The 16,381-nt window shown below is 48.2% G+C and overlaps 2 protein-coding genes across 4 annotated transcripts; one reads left to right on the top strand and one right to left on the bottom strand.

The window, feature by feature from the left end:
• PTPRCAP (protein tyrosine phosphatase receptor type C associated protein) lies at positions 1–1,919 on the top strand. Its single transcript, XM_053399947.1, has one exon. It carries the CDS (start codon positions 1,126–1,128, stop codon positions 1,678–1,680), a length of 555 nt encoding a protein of 184 aa, XP_053255922.1. The 5' UTR covers positions 1–1,125; the 3' UTR covers positions 1,681–1,919.
• RPS6KB2 (ribosomal protein S6 kinase B2) lies at positions 1,698–15,929 on the bottom strand. 3 transcript variants are annotated; one of them, XM_053399894.1, is made up of 15 exons: positions 15,799–15,929; positions 15,383–15,417; positions 13,392–13,515; positions 11,276–11,344; positions 11,072–11,186; positions 10,856–10,913; positions 8,732–8,832; positions 8,296–8,386; positions 8,064–8,154; positions 7,440–7,547; positions 6,169–6,231; positions 4,678–4,755; positions 3,454–3,561; positions 3,202–3,314; positions 1,698–2,941 (listed from the first exon to the last, which is right to left on the bottom strand). In XM_053399894.1, exons 1-15 carry the CDS (start codon positions 15,871–15,873, stop codon positions 2,776–2,778), a joined length of 1,395 nt encoding a protein of 464 aa, XP_053255869.1. In that variant the 5' UTR covers positions 15,874–15,929; the 3' UTR covers positions 1,698–2,775. The 3 variants fall into 3 exon arrangements, with proteins under 3 accessions (XP_053255869.1, XP_053255860.1, XP_053255878.1); XM_053399885.1 differs by having other exon boundaries at positions 11,039–11,186; positions 15,799–15,928; XM_053399903.1 differs by lacking the exons at positions 15,383–15,417; positions 15,799–15,929 and adding an exon at positions 12,607–12,712 and having other exon boundaries at positions 1,699–2,941; positions 11,039–11,186; positions 13,392–13,498.
• Between the last annotated feature and the right edge of the window lie 452 nt (positions 15,930–16,381).

Raw genomic sequence — 16,381 nt, 5'->3', positions numbered from 1 at the left:
TGTTTCCCAAGTTAAATGGACCAGCTCTTTCTTGGTAACTACAAAGCTTGATAATTGGCACTGTCTACCTTCATATGCTGGCTTAGCGAAAATAGATCTTTTTCCTTCACCTGACATACTGAGCCTCAGGTCATTTTGGGCAGAAAGTACAGTAATTGCCAATGGCCAAAGCACCAAACAGAGGTTCTACCTTCTGAAGCAAAGGTTGAGGTTAAATTGAGGGTGGCTTTGTATACAGAATTCAGCTTTCTAAAGAATCACAACTTTTATATTTAAAAGTACATGCTTTATCATATCTTCACAATCATAAGTATGAGAAATTCTTGCTGAATTTCCAAAACCACAGTAGTCACTGAAGATGACTTCTAAAGACCCTACATAGCTTCTTGTCTCTCCCTAACATAGCAGAATAAATTACGTAAAAAAAGCAGGGGAAATATGCAAGAAAAATATATATGCATGCACATTTTCTTAAGCCTGCATAATTTATAGTCAACTTGCTATAAACTCTTATTGGCTGTAGTTTCTCCTCTGCCACCTGGATATGTCTTTATGACTGTATCAATGGAGCTTGTGCTAGGAAACAATCACACACACTCTTGCTCCTCTTACATTATAGCGCTTCAGCAAATGTCTAGTGGTCTGCGAGTTGCCACTGATGATGCAAAGCCCCCCATGAGCAGATCTACTGCAGCATCCAATAAAATCACCAAACATCACACAAGGCCAGGAACTAATTTTTTTGTCTTCTTTAATTGCAAGCCCTCCTAGCTGCAGCATGTAGGTTAAAAATATATATATGCAGGCAGTTGCTGGTGAACATTTTAAAAACTAAGACAGCTTCCGAGCAATGGCAGTGCCCTGCTCTTTTCACCATGATCCCTCCTTAACATCTACATCAGAGTCCAACTAACACTGTGCAAGTGGGAGTTTTCAGGGCACAATTCCATGATCCACACAGCCCAGGGAACAGCGCCACAGCTGCAGACAGCAGGCCAACATTGAAGGCTCCTTGTCGTATTAAAATTGCTGGGGCAGGGACTCATCCTGGCTCCTTTTTCTCTGTAGAGGCCCCAGTTCGTCCACGCGCTCTCTGCCCTGCTCCTGCTGTTTCCAGGGAAAGCCATGGGAGCAGCTCCAGAGAGAGGGGGCGGCCGCGGCAAGAGCAGCGATGACATCGTCGTGAGTTTCCTGGTCTGCCTGCTGCTGCTGCTGCTCCTCTTGCTGTTCCTGGCGTGGCGTCGGCTGAGCCGCAATTCAGGAGGAAGGTACCACCCCCAGCGCCTGCTGAGGGGTCTGGTGCTCCGATGGCAAGGGCTTTGGGGAGGGGAACTCCCCGGAGAGCCGCTACAGGGACACCAGGACAAGAAGCTGGGAGATGAAGAGTCCGGGGAGGAGCAACCCATTGATGTGGGGGATGAGAGGGAGCAGGAGCAGCTCCTCCAAGGAGAAGACAAGGAGGAGGAGGAAGAAGAGGAGGAGGAAAAGCAAGAAGCGTCCAAGGAGAAGGCTGATCCGGAGCCAGCAGAAGATAAAGCAGTGCAGGAGGCCTCGGAGGAAGAACGGGCCCCAAAGGCAACCGAGAGCAGCGCAGGGGCTCTCCTGAGTGATCTGCATTCTTTCTCTGGGACAGCGGCCTGGGAGGACCCAGGCAAACAGCTGCATGTCACTGCCCTCTAGAAGCAGCAGGATAGAGGGCACTGAAGCACTCGCTGCAAAGACAGCTACAGACTGAAGGCAGTTCACCGCCCCATCCCATGGACATAGCAGAAGCTGCTTTTGCCCTGTGTTGCCTATTGACCCCTTCCCGTTTGTACCTAGCTTGCTCAATCGCCTGCCCCGCCAAAAATGCAGCCTGAGTTTCTATTTTGTTTTGAAAGTTTCCTATGACAAATAAAGTAGAGGGGAGATAAGAGACACCTTAGCGTTCTCCTCGTGGACTGAAGCACAGCATGGCTCTCTCCAACCATAACTGTACTACTTGGCAAAGGCCAAGCTTCATGGGCATCGTGGCAGCAATCCTCAGAAACAAGCTGTTAAATCCTTGCCACTTACCAGCCCATCGTCTGGGCGGCAACTAGACCGCTAGGATTCACTCACAGTCAAGGGTACAGAAAGAGGCACTGCTAGATAGGTAGTAGCCCGGGGGAAAGACTGACCTGACCACGGCCACTTAGGGAGCAGCATCAGTTTTTGGCACTTGGTGCACACTGGGGAAAGTAGACGGGTGCAGACGTTTCTCGCGAGAGGGTGCAACTCCACCCAGTAGGATTTGCTCAATCCTTTCCGCCTGGTCAAAGTTGCGCCCCTTGCTTTACAAGTCCTAAAGCTTTAATTGCCACAGGTCTGGCAGCAGCAAGGAGAGCCAGACTGCATGTCCTAACAGCAAAGTCCTCCCTACCCCCAGTTCACACTCACGCAAAATGCACCGCCAGTAAGATGGCAGCGTACTCAGCCCCGAGGGAGGCGCCTTCTGACTGATCCTTTGTGTGTCTCAACTTCCCTCCGTTCCCACCACGTTTCACTATATATTTCAAAAGTAAGCACCTCACGTAGGGATCATTCCCTATGACGGAAAAGCACCAACACCACACCACCCTTTGCAGCTGGGAGGGAAGGTGGCCCCTTGCAGCAGGGGAGAAAAGGTGCTCCCCAAACAGGGCTTGACGTTGCTGTGGCACAGCTCTCTCCACCTCTGAGCCCCCGTCCACCTGGGCAACCAGAGCGCTCCGCCCTGCCAAGGCGGACGGTCCAAGGATCTCACTGCTGCCTCCGCTACCGGGCCCGCCCCCGGCCCTTCTTCTTCTTGGTGCCCGATGGGGTTTTGATGGGCAGCGGAGCGGAGACTTCTGGCACCGGCATGAGCGAGGGCGGCGACAGCTCCATCTGTTCCGTGCTTGTGCTTGGCTTGAAGGCTTCAAAGGGTGAGAATTTCAATGGGCTGCAAAACATGGGCTGGAGTTAAGCCAGTTACTGACTTCACCACTTACATGCCTCCCTGTCCTCTCCTGCCCCCCATTCCACATAGAGTCACAGGTATAGCAGCGACCAAGGCCCAGAGAGCGCAGCCGTTCCCCTGGGGAAGGGATGCCGGAGACAACATTTATTGCCGTAAGCAAGGCCCTGCGCTCGCCCTGCTTTTGCCCTAGTCCCATGAGGAATGCACTCTAGAACCTAGGCCACCTCGTGGCTCTCCCTTACCTGACAGGGGTGCGGGGGCTGCTGTTGAGACGGCGGGGAGATCGCAGCTTGGGCTGGAAGGAAAAGCCTTCCTTGATGCTCTCCAACACTGATGGGGCTACGTAGGTGAATCCCTGCAGAAGGAAACAGCTGGTCAACGCGGCTACAATCCGGGCCACTACTGGAACCTCAGGATTTGGTTTAACTCAGAAGCAGCAGCAACCCTGCAGCCCCTTCGCTAGGGAAAGGCAAACACTGCTGCATGTCCCTTACCAAGAAGGCCTGGTTGGCGCTCTCGCTGAGGAAGCCATCATCAGGACTATCCACGGGGGTCTGCCGGGTGAAGCGGGTGTCAAACTGGCTGACATCGTCTTCGGATTGCTGCGGGTGGGAAAGGGAGGAAGAGGAGATCAGTATACAATGGTACCTTGGTTCTCAAACGGCTTAGTTGTTGAACAAATTAGCTGCCGAACGCTGCAAACCCGGAAGGAAGTGTTCCGGTTTGCAAACGTTTTTCGGAAGCCGAACGTCCGACGCGGCTTCTGATTTGAGTGCAGGAAGCTCCTGCAGCCAATCGGAAGCCGGGCCTTGGTTTTCAAATGGTTTTGGGAGTCCAACAGACTCCCGGAAGGGATTAAGTTTGTGAACCATGGTACCACTGTACAGAGAGCAAGAGAACTAGTAGGAGTTCCAGGGAGACACCACACCGCCCTCCTCTGGGCTGATTAGGCAGGGCAAATTGGTACAGGAAGAATGGAATGCAGAGGTACTATAGCCCACCTACAACAGCTCAGGGGACCATCCTGAAGTCAAGATCACTCAACATGGATTAATTATCCATTTAGCCACCCTGTTTTTCTTACACTGCATCTTTGATCTCTGCCATCAATTCCATGCATGTTTATGAGGAAACAAGAGTTGTCACCCATTTTATCAACTACCTACGCAAACGAAGGGCTGCTATTTTGACCAGGTAACAAAGAACATGTAGTAGTTCTGGTAAACCTTTTCCCAAACCCGGCATCCTCCAGATATTTTGGCTCCAATTCCCATTGTTGCTGACCCTTGGGCCATGCTGGCTAGGGCTTACAGTCCAAAGCATGTGGTGGTCCTCAGGTTTGGGGAGTCTGTTCCACAGGAGCCACACAGTTAACCAACCAAGGTTAGCCACAACTACACTAGAATTGCCCAAGGGGTGAAGCTAAGAAGGACAGAGTGAAATGATCTGATAACGGATCTTTGGATAAATCTGGCACTAGGATCTGGGGAAAACAACACAGCACCTTAGCAGAGCTCCCGTGCAGAGGGAGGGAGACATAGAGCACATGGGTTTAACAGGAATCGTGGCTTTTAGCCAGCCAAAGGAAAGGGTGTGTGGCGCAGAATGCAATTACTGTTTCAGTTTCATAAGCTACAACGCAGGATTCAAGTGTTGAGAACCAAGAAGGCCATGGGCTGAAATATGGGCTAGGTAAGAAGAAAGGAGTGGGGTCCTACCAGTGATGGCCGGAAGGGTGGGTCAACTCTCCTAGCCAGCAAGTCATCCCAGTTAATGTGTCGGAAAAATGGGTGTCTCTGAAAGGCAAGGCAGGGAAGTTATTGCTACCCAGAACTATCTGAAGTTCCTGAAACAAAAAAGCCCTCAAAATCCTAAAATTTGAGGCTGCTCTCATAATGCTTGCAAGACGGCAGACACATCTACAACCAGGTGGAAAAATTGCACTCCATAGATTTATAGTTATGGTGTCAGGAAAACTCCCCACCCCACCCCCACCCCCGCTTCCTTGTCTATCAAGCACAAAAGCCAGAGAAGCAGGATGACTACAGTGCTCATAGACACCACAGTGGCTACCCATCACTCAAACACCAAACAAAAAACTGACTTCCTCTTGTAAAATTCCCATTTGTGGTCATTTCAACTTGGCAACAAATGTAGGCCTTTTCAAGTACAGAATTGGGGCCCAATCTGCATGAAAATGAATTAGAGGTACAGCCTTCTAAAGATGGTGCCACTTCAGAATGTGAATACTGGATCAGGGATTGGAGTGTTTCCTGCAAGAACAAAATTTTCCTATCTATAGAAGTTAGCATGTCAAGGAGAAGATTCTTGGTGCCACAGTCCATGGGGGGCTGTACTGCATGCTTTTTTTCCTGAATGTAGAGCTCAGTCCTGATTGACTTCAAATTAAATGGGTGACTTGAACAGCAGAACACCATATACGGCTATGGATGAAAATCAGTGGTCACAAAATTATTGAGAAATGGTGGTGAAAAGGCTAAGCACAGACCACGAAAGTCACATTATGTGTGCCAGATTTCCCTCCCCTTAACATGGTACTGCTTACACAAATGGTAAAGAACGTAACATTGGTGGGTTTTCCCAACAAGTTTTCTCCAACAATCTTCTCAGCTACTAAAATTGGCATACAGGTGAATCACCAGGTATCAGTAGTGCAGAATTTTATGAGCTGAGAAGAAGAAAAGCCCTTGGGAGGGGATAAAGGGAGAAGAGGACAGGAGCCTGGAAAGGACTTCAGGTTGCTTTTATCTGGCCTATCCTATCCAAAGAACTCAGGACAGATGCACTTAAGAAATGAAAGTACCTCATTGAAATCCTATACCATGAAAAGCTGACTTCTGCAACCTAGATGGTTTCGTTTAAGCACATTTGCAGAAATATACTCTGCTTTAAATCATTATTGGAAGAGGCAAAGAACTATGCAAGCTGCTGAAGATTTGGAAATGCTGCCCAGAGCACAGACCCCTCCCTGCTCCACTCCAGAAATTTCACCAGGCAGTGCTTACATATTTTTAAAGGATAGAAACTTGCCTTTTATAGATTCTTATAAGTATAGATTCTCAGGATTCTGAATTCTTTGCTCAATTCTTGCCACAGTAGGCCTGGAAATGGGCTACACTTTTGTTTGAGTTCACTATCACCATCTCCATCCAGAGCACAGCCTGCCACTGTCCCCTCGTCCAATTTACCTGTACATCTGCAGCATCGCCTGGCCCGCCCCCGATCCTCTGGCTGGCGTGCCTTTTGAGGAACTGGGAAAAGAGAGAGAATGCATGGAAGAAATATTGCTCAGGTAAGCTCAAAGGGCAGAAGCAGACTCTTGAAGCAGATGGGACTCACAAGCATAGCACTTCCACAGTAACCTCCATTTTATTCTACTCAGGACTCTAGAACGCAGGATGAGGTTTGAGTACACTATTATCAGAACGCTTTCACATGAACAGGAGTCTACACATCAACTATGGCAGCCTTCCCCCATCTGGCACCTCCAGATCTTATGGACTAGAGTTTCCATAACAGCAAACAACTGGCCATGCTGCCATGTCATCACCACCATCCATGGAGGCACAAGCTTCCACCTGCTTCCCTCCCCAACACTAGCCAGTACCAGGCACACGGCCTGCCCCTCCTCACTGCCTCTCAGGGCAATGGAGCACTCGGTGTGAGAGGTGCTGCTGCCCTCCACCCACCACATCCCCATCCATTTCAGCTTGTATGCTCTGCAGCATCAGCTTCTGCACCAAGTACTTCCTGAAGCTGAGAGATAGAGGACAGGCCATACTGGAGAGACAGCTGGCCTCTCCACCATGACCGGTGATTACAGGAAGGGAAGAGGTGGTCACACAGCAGCCACAGGCAAGAGAAAGGAATGGCAAGCCCCCTCCTCCCGCTTCACCATTTCCAAGCTTAGGAGGAAGATGATCGCCTGCATGGTGGTATGCAAACTATGCACACACATGCACACTCACACACACAAACTTCCCAGTTCTAGCAGCTCTGGGAAGAAGGAAATGGTAGGTCATGTACTGAAAGGTACTGGGCAGTTCTGGTTGATGTCAGCATTGTAGGGGGTTGGACTGGGTGACCCTCAGGATCCCTTCCAACTATACAGATCTACGATTCTGCTCTGGAGAGCCCTTCTGAGCTTGTAACCAAGAAGCGGAAAATCACTGGGCTGGTGCTGAACCTCAGGAGTTCCTACCTCCAAAGCTGAGTGTCACATTGAATAGAGACACACTCCCCTCCCCATCTCTCTCAACAACCACAAGTGGTTTGGCTGCCAAAGTATGCTGGCCCTGCCTACCCTTACATACCCATACCCATAAGGAATGCATTTATTAAAACATATAAGCAGCATTTGCAAGATGCCCGGGAGAGGAAGGTGTGATAGCAACCTAAGCAACAAGACAGTCAAAAATGCAATCTGCAGGACCCAATTCAATGACAGGTGGGCTGGTACCTTCTTGATCAGGTCACGGGCATCGGGGGTCAAGTAGGGTGGAAGCGCCAACTTCCCTTTCAGGATCTTGTCCATGGTCTTTTTGCGGTTTTCGGCTGTAAATGGCGGCTGCAAGGCAGGGACACAGAGGGTTCAGCAGAGGAGGAGGAAGAATCTGCTTGGCAGCTCAAGCAAGTGCAGGTGGCCAGGGTGGGGAGAAGGGAAACAGAGAGGGAAAGGCTAAGGGTGCAGCATGGAAACCAACAGCAAAACATCGGTGCAAACCCTTTGAGAACAGAAGTTGGAGACAATGAAGTTGTGCTAGCCCCGGGACAGAGACACGAAGACACACAGACAAGGAAGCAGCAGCAGTCCCCCCTCACCCCTTCAAACGCCTTACTAGACAGTACTAGTAGTGAGATGTTGCCATTCCCCCCCCCCCCACAAAAACCTGTTCAGTTGGTTGCTTAGTATCTAAGACCACTGCCAGCTGAGCCAGATACAAGGCTATCTGCAACCCGACCTATCATTAACCACCGATCTACAATTCCTCCCTCCCTCAGTCATGTGTGGCATCCCTTCTGTTGACACCCTGTGCCCTGTTGCTTCCAACCCCCCTTCAAACACAGCATGAGTGAGACTTGCCGATCCAGTGAGCATGTCATACATCAGAGCACCGAGGCTCCACCAATCCACTGCTCGGTTGTGGCCGCTGCGCAGCAATATCTCTGGGGCCCTGGAAGGCAAGTGGGGGGCGGGGGCAGAGGGAGAAATAGTATTGTGATGGTAGTCACCCACATATATTTCCCACCCAAACTGAACCGGAAGAAAGCATGTGCTGATTTCTCAAAAACGCCCAGGAGTCCAAGTCACCTACATGTATTCTATGGTGCCACAAAAGGTGTGGGTGACAGCGCCGTCGTGGATGGACTCCTTACAGAGGCCAAAGTCCGTCAGCTTAATGTGCCCTGCAGAAGAGGAAACCAGGAAAGTGAGTTCCTGTTACTGCCTTGGCAGTAACTTCGAGATTAGGTTATTTTAATGTGCTCCGTGTGGGGATGCCCTTGAGGATAACTTGGAAACTTCAACTGGTCTAAAATGCAGTTGCTGGAAACCACAGAAGGGAAGAGTTCTTTTGTTCTTGAAACTTGTGGTGGTTGGGACTCTGATAGAGAACAGGGATGGGGCTCTGTATTCAAAGGGTGAGGAGTGGATAATAAATTAGCATTATGAGTAATAAATAAACAAACTGAGGGAAAGGAGCATACTGAAACCACACGCTCCTTTTGCACACTGGGAATGCTGCTGCCTACCCTGGCTGTTTAGCATGATGTTCTCAGGCTTGAGATCCCGGTAGATGATGCCACTAGAGTGCAGGTGACCAAGGGCCAGAGTGATCTCACTCAGATAGAAACTGGAAGAAGAGGGGAAAGTACTCAGTCAGCAGCAGGAACACAAGTTCAGAACCACCCAAACAGTTCAGAATGGGCTTGCCATGTCAATATTTGAGGAATCACGGGTCCCAACAACAGGCAGTGCAAACTGCTAACAGAAAGCCTGGTGTCAATCAAAAGGGGAGGGCAATCCACAAAATTCAGTCCATCTGTGGGACTAAAGGACCCAATTGCCAAGAAAGCAGCTGGATGGGAAGTTGCATCTTCCGGTACAGCCAGGAATACCTGTTTGGTGCAGGTAAGTCAAGGTTCCTTTTGGCTTGGGGAAGTGGAAAGAATGTGATGATTTCTGGAATTTTAATGAGCAGGGGCAAGGCACCCAAAATTTACTCTTCATTAAAGACCTACAAGTTCCCAAGAATCCTTTCTGAACGTCATTGAGTTGTTTGCTCCAATGTGCCTCAAGAGCATGGTTGAGCAATCCAGTATTTTATGCTGGTGTTTATTGCATTACCTCATGCCCACCCACTTCCAGCAACAGTTAAAGCTCTGGAAGCCCCACAGAAGAATCATCAGGGTTGAGAACAGCTACATGCATTTATAGGGCACTCCTTCCTGTCAGGCCGGAGGGAGGAGCAGCAACATGCCGCTGCACACAAATACAATGACCCTCTTTCATTGGACAACAATGGGGAGAGCTGCCTTATTTGAGAATGCTCGATCTGCTCCTCTTCCCTGGTTGGCAAGTGCTTTTGAATTTCTGTCGCAACTGCATTTATCCCACTGTGCATTTATCTCAACGTGTGCACTATGGATTTTTAAAACAGCAAGCTTGTTTAATGTTACAGTGCACGCAGGAGATAAACCAATGCCATGGCTGCAGGAGGAGTCTTTTCAAGTGAATTTATGCAGTTGTACTATGCAAAATTTTCCATGGGTTCATCTTATGATGCAGCTGTATGTTCAATGGCCCGCAATGATGTGGGCAAGACCAGTCACAAGGGGTGTTAGCTCAAAATCACTGCCCTGGCTAGCTGACAATTTTGTGTTGTCTGATGCGCTGGACTCTTCCCAAAGGGCAGCCAGTCCTTGAATACGGTAGCTGCTCATGGGATAAATCCCCAAAGAAACAGCTCTGAGACTGAAGCTGTAATTTTTAATAGGTACTCAAGTCAGATTAGGTGTGCTCTAAAAAATCCACATAGTAACACAAGTCACTGTGGATGTTCAACTGACAGTGGTGCTTAAAAAGACCAATACAATCTATATTAGAATAAATTGTTACAGGTGAAGGCAACAAAAACTCATATGAGTGAAAGGACACTGATTAAAGCAGCACTGCTAAACACACAACAGTAAACTATGCTCAGCAGACTGGGATTTATTTCCAAGTAAACACACAGGGGATTGAGTCAGAAATGGAACAAAGGCAAGGCAGGCTGCACCCTATGATGTTTGTCCTGAAGATAAACAACAAAATCTCTCTTTTTTCATGGATCAAGTAAAACCAGATGGTCCAACCTACTACTCGTATGGCAGATTAGTTTAGTAATGTCATCCAGATAGTTCAAAAAAGAGAACCACATTAGAAGACAAGGTTTTTGTTTTCCTTTAAAGAAACCACACCAGGGTCATTTTCCTATATTTATCCTGCATTGTTCAGTGAGCACAAAGCTACTGAATTGTCACCGTTAAGGATCTGGGCCAATTTTCCATCCCATGTTCAAACAATAGATTAGGTTAGGATTTTCAAACAGTCTTGGCTTTGTTTTGTTTTGAAAGGCATATCCATAAAACCCATTCATTCAAACCCTACCTACAGAACTGCTGCAAGTGGTACACAGCAGAGATGGGCCACCTAGGCCCCTCCAGGTGTTGTTGGGCTACAACTCCCACAATCCCTGACCATGTGGGTGGCCACAGATTTCCTACCCCTAACACAAGAGATTCTATGGCCAGTGTACGAAGCAGGAGAGAGATCCTGCAGCTAACTCCAGTCCTCCCGACTACCCCCATTCAGTCTAGAGTGGTGCTTGCACTGACCAGGCTGTGTCCTCCAGGAAGATGCCTTCTCGCTCCAGCTGCATGAAAAGCTCCCCACCTAGAAAACACAGGAGGAAGAGAAATCATCAGCTCACACCCCAAAATCCACCTGGAGTTGAAGGGGTTGACTTCCAGGGAGTTGCACCAAGCCACTGGGACAGAGGCTGATCTTTGTTTCCATACCACTGAGACATTCCAGGATGAGGTAGAGTTTACCACCAGTTTGGAAGGCATAGATGAGGTCCACAATGAAGGGGTGCTTGATGGCCTCCAAGATATTTCTCTCTGCCCTTGTGTGGGCTGTGTCCTTGGCATTACAGGCAATCTTGGCCTGCAGGAGACACCGAGAGAAAATGAAGGTCCCCGCTACGGGGTGAAACAGCACACATACCTTCTACTGCAAAGAGACAGGCAGCTTACCTTCTTTAGGACTTTCATGGCAAATATTTTCCCAGCATTTGTGCCCTGCACCTTCCGTACCTGGAATACCTACAGTGGGCACAGAAGCAATAAGCAAGATGAGCGGCCCATGGCAGACTGAAGAGAGGAGCCTCATGAGGTCCCACCCATTTTCTAGCTTTGCCAGGTATCATTGGCTCTCAGACTCCCCCGTCCAGTCTCTGCAACCTTCATCTCCTGTGTGCTCAACATTTTATAAGAGAATGGCACAGGGAACAAGCAAGACTCATTGCACAGCATGCTGGCAAAAATCCAGAATGGATCAGGCATATCACAGCCCTCAGTACATAGCCCTGGGTACTCTGCGATGCCACTGCCAATGACTCACAGCATTGCGCCTTCTTCCCCAGGGGCTGCTACAGAACTCAAGGGGTAAAGGGCAGAGCAGCTTTTCCCAACCTGGTGCCCTCCAGATATGTTTCGCACGATAATTTTGCATCATTGCAGACTACTGGCCATATTGATTGAGGATGCTGGGCGTTGTAGGCCAAACATCTCGAGAGCACCAGGCTGGAGAAGGCTGGGCTAGAGGGAGGGCGATCCTGTCAAGGACTCAAGAAACCACATATCTGGAAACTAAACAAGAGGGGCCCCAATCCTGTCAACTACACAACTGGAAGCCCACCTTGCAGCATGAGGGTTGCTTCAACATGATGCAACTCCATGATGCAACAATGCGTGTGTACATTTCTATGAACTGTGCAACCACGCAGGAAGTCCTTTGGGGAAGGGATGACAGAAGCACCTGTTTTTTGTCGTACATCTCCTTGAGATGACTGCGTCAAAGGCCCTTAATAAAGTACAGCCGTACCTTGTTTGTTGAATGGAATCCATTCCGGAAGTCTGTTCAACTTCCAAAAACGTTTGACAACCAAGGCGCAGCTTCCGATTGGTTGCAGGAGCTTCCTGCACTCAACTGGAAGCCACGGAAGCTGCACTGGATATTCAGGTTCCAAAGAACGTTCGCAAACTGGAACACTCACTTCCAGGTTTGCGGCGTTTGGGAGCCAAAACATTCAACTAGCAAGGCATTTGGGATCCAAGGTATGACTGTAATGATGGTGATAATGAATAATAATGGGAGATAGATAGATACACAGCCTGCATGTCTGATTCAGCTCCCATCTGACTGCCCAGGGTCAGTCCCCAGTCATAGTCAGATACCACACAGTCGATGAAACTATAGGATAAGGAGAAGTGGGCATGTTATGGTTTCCCAGTCTATTTGCCTTAGCAGATTCAAGGAAAACAAAAGAAAGTCTTAATCAACATGGCATGGTCTTAAAAATAACCTGTATTTTAACTGGTCAACTTTGGCATAAGTCAAACGCTCCCTGCCTCCTACATGTCTCTCTTCCTGTTTCATCCATCTCACTTCCTCCATAAGCCTGAAATTACCTAAGAACCAGATAAACACGAAAAATGATGATCACAAATAAAACTGAGCAGAGTACACAACAAAAAATTAGGAGTCAAATTGCAGGAAAGTACTTACCTTGGGTATACATAAATTTTAAAGAGGTGTTTAAAGATCACTACTGCCTTCACCTCACAAATTACCCAAGGGAGGGCAACCTAGAGGATAGCTCAGCAAATGGTCATTTGCTGGTGATGGAAGGACAAGCAGGGGCTTCATGGAAAATTGTAAAGATTGGCTTCTACTGCCAGTGAGAGGCCACCTGCCAGGTATCCTGGTCTCCAGTTGTTTAGGGTTTAAAAGTCAGCATGGAAACTTTTAATTTGGTTGGTAGCCAATTGGGAGCCAGTGCAGATATTTAAACAGTGGTAGAAAGCTTTACATCCTACTATGTTCTGGCAGCTCTTATATAATATTTGTGAATCTTAGGTTGTTTTTGCTCTCACTTTCACACTTATTTTTAATATTTGTTTTGAGTTGATTTTTTTGGAAAATAACTAATTAATAGCAACAAAACAGACTGGCTTTTTTTGTTTTTGTTGCTATTAATTAGTTGTTCTTCTTTTTCAACAACAGGGGACAGGGATATGTACATTCCGAAGCGTAACTGCCCTACTTTCCCCACCCTCCCAATGCACACCACCCCAAAGCACTGCTCACCTTGCCATAGCCACCCTTGCCCAAAACACGTAGCAATTCAAAGCAGTGGGGCCCAATGCGTTCCGGGCCATTGTTGACAATACTCTCAGAGATTTCAATTTCCTCATAATGACCAGGCACCAGTCTGTGGAAGAGAAAGAAGGACAAGGGAAATAAAGGAACAGCAGAGAAGCTCCTTCAAAGTGAAGTATGACAGTTAAATATATAAAAAGAGTGAAGAGAACCATTGAAACCACAAATTGTCATATGTGTTCTATAAAGGTATAGGCAGGGACTCCAAGATAAGTTAACTTAAGAAAGTTCACAGAAAGCTAATTTCCCATTTCCTCCTTCCCCCTGCAAAGCCTCACTGGATTAACGCAGGGCCTCCCTGACCATGCGGAATGGAGCATTATTGTAGAGAGGCAGGACCAGGAAATTTACCTTCTGTGAAGTTCCTTAAGTTACGTTACCTTAGAACACAAGCAAAGAGTGTTTAGAAATGAAAGAAAACCATTACTCCTCTGGCAATCTGATATCGTCTAGATCAGGGGCAGGCCAATTGGATCCTTACCTCCTCCACCCACTGCAGGCCAACTCTGACAGGTGAAGAGACTGTGCATTCAAAGGGCTATAAATGCTGATCAGGGGTTACAACAAGCCTCTTTGAAGACAGTTTTCCTCTGCTAAATGGCAGAAGAAAAATGTCTTTTTGCAGATGTGGTTTGAATCCAAATCATGCTTGCAAACAGGAAACTTTAATGAGGCTAGCTCTTTGCACCAAACAGCTGGTGAGGAACTCTCTAGCCCAGGTGATCCCAGTGAGACTTACTTGCAGAGAGCACCGTTTGCCAAAGGACAACCCGAAGGGCACTTTTGGCTCCTGATTTGCTCCTTTGCAGCTATATATTTACCTGCCCCACACCTGATGTCACAAATGACATCAGGTGTGAAGCAGGTAGTCATGGTTTGGGGTAAATGGCCTCAAAAGCAAAATCAGGACCCTTGCTGAAGTCTAACTAGAGAATTGACTTTCCTGACAGGTGGGAGAGGAACAGCTTTTTCACACTGTGTGAGAACACATTAGTCACATTCTGACTAATCTATACAGCAACTGCTGCTTGCTCACTGGAACAGAACAAAAGTTGAAAACTAAGGCAAACAGAGTAGATAAGGGTTCTCTGATAGCAAAAGGTACTGAAGGGTATGGATACACTGCTCCACACTTTCCTGAAGTCTTATTACTGTAGCTACAGGCACAAGACTAAGTTCACATAAGATCTCATAAAATTCCTGGATTGTCAGCACTGAACCCACTGCCAAAGAAATATAAGCTATCTCTGATGGCTAAATGGAAGCTCTGTATCCTGTTAAATGTCAGACACTGCTACCATCACCTCCATGCCCTGCTTTGTGAATGCCCTGAAGCATCTGATCTAGCTGGCTGTTTTTTGGACAAAATATATGCTCAACTACATAGGCCTTAGTCTCCAATTCAGCAAGTCAATTATATTACCTCCAACATATTCCCTATTAGAGTGGTAAACAGTGAATTGCATTGTCAGTGGAAATCGAGTGGTGGTAGTTTTAATAAATTTTGCATGTAGCATCCTGGTTAGCTTTGCTTCTCCCATCCTATCCCTTTGTTGCCACCCTTCCATCAAAAGGCTGACTGTAAGCTCCTTAGGGCAGGGCCTGTAATTTGACTTACACATTCCTTTGAAGTGCCGTCATGTAACAATGACAGCACCATATAACAAAATGACAACATGCCTTTGGGCTTAGGGGGAGCCTCTAAGTACTAGATGCCAAGGCCATATGACTAGCTGGGACTACAGATGGGCCCCCAGTGACTCACCACGGCAATTCTTGCTAGTCTGCCTATATCTCAGACAAGAAACCTAGTCCAGACAAGCCTGAGAGGCAAGAGGGACAGGGTAAGCTGGTTGTGGTCAAGGAAGCACAGCAATATCTTCCCAGGGAGGCAATGCAGGACTTTGTATTATACTCACTCAGAGCCTGTGTGGCGAAGATCTGGGTCCACCTCCTGAAAAGAGGGGGGGAGAGATGGAGAGACAAAGCAGAGGTCAATCAGTACCAAGGAAAATGGAGTGTCCCAGCCAGTGTGGGAGATGTATTAGGCACTAAGGCTGCAAATATGCTCCACTGAAGCTCAGAGAGGCTGCCTTCTCAGTAGACATGCACAGGAACGCACTGATGGGCTGCAATCCTATACCAACATGCCTTGAAGGAACCCCCCTTGAGCTCCGTGGGGTTTACTTCCGAGTAAGGATCTATACTATTGCGCTCTTACTTACTGTCTTAACTTGCTTTTTCCCTCCCTCCTTTCCACTCCCCAGCCTGCCTTCCTGCCTTCCTTGCTAGGCCCACCCCCTTTTCCCTTCTATCAGTCTCTAACCCGCCTCACCAAGGCCCCCAGTTCAGGCTCCTCCCCGTCGCTCCCCTCCTCCGTTTCCAGGTCGATGTCGAAGACGCCGGCCATAGCAGGGGATCCCCGATTACCCCCGCGGCCTTCAGGCCCCGCCTCCCTGAGTGTCGTCATCTCCCCAGCGACGCGGGTGTTATCGTCGTCATGGGACCGAGGCTTCCGCCCTTTCTGCGGGAGCGTATCATAGAGAGGCGGGAGAAGAGTGGCCGCACTCGCACCTCACTCCCGGTTTCCTGTTTTAAGGGTGCGGGGGAAGTGGTCGTCTCCATTTTACACTGTGAATAAAGAGGGAGAAGCGCAACACCTTCCTGCACGCGCACCCCTTTCTACACACACACAGCCGTTTGTGCTGTGTTGGTAGAAGGGGCTTAACTCTTCCGTTTGTTGCTCCAATTGTAGCACTATAGTCTGTTTTAACACCACCAAGCATCTCGGGTTGCATAGGCAACGCGGGAAGCAGCGTTATACTGAGAAGACCATTGGGTCCAACTAGCTCAGTATTCTGCACACCGACTGGCAGCGCCTCTCCATGGTTTTTGGGTTTTTAAAAATAATTTATATA

Source organism: Podarcis raffonei, chromosome 1, assembly GCF_027172205.1.
Source record: "Podarcis raffonei isolate rPodRaf1 chromosome 1, rPodRaf1.pri, whole genome shotgun sequence".
NCBI lineage: Eukaryota > Metazoa > Chordata > Lepidosauria > Squamata > Lacertidae > Podarcis > Podarcis raffonei.
The sequence above is the reverse complement of the archived record's forward strand: the minus strand, read 5'-3'. Positions and strand labels throughout refer to the sequence as shown.

What these genes read in the sequence shown, in the direction of transcription:
- PTPRCAP (XM_053399947.1), top strand. Translation starts at nt 1,126, where the DNA reads ATGGGAGCAGCTCCAGAGAGAGGGGGCGGCCGCGGCAAGAGCAGCGAT.
- RPS6KB2 (XM_053399885.1), bottom strand. Translation starts at nt 15,873, where the DNA reads ATGGCCGGCGTCTTCGACATCGACCTGGAAACGGAGGAGGGGAGCGAC. An exon ending in CATCCTGGAATGTCTCAGTG is followed by an intron (nt 10,914 to 11,038) that starts GTATGGAAACAA and finishes TGTGTTTTCTAG; the next exon opens with GTGGGGAGCTTTTCATGCAG. An exon ending in GCGATGCTGCAGATGTACAG is followed by an intron (nt 4,756 to 6,168) that starts GTAAATTGGACG and finishes CTTGCCTTTCAG; the next exon opens with AGACACCCATTTTTCCGACA.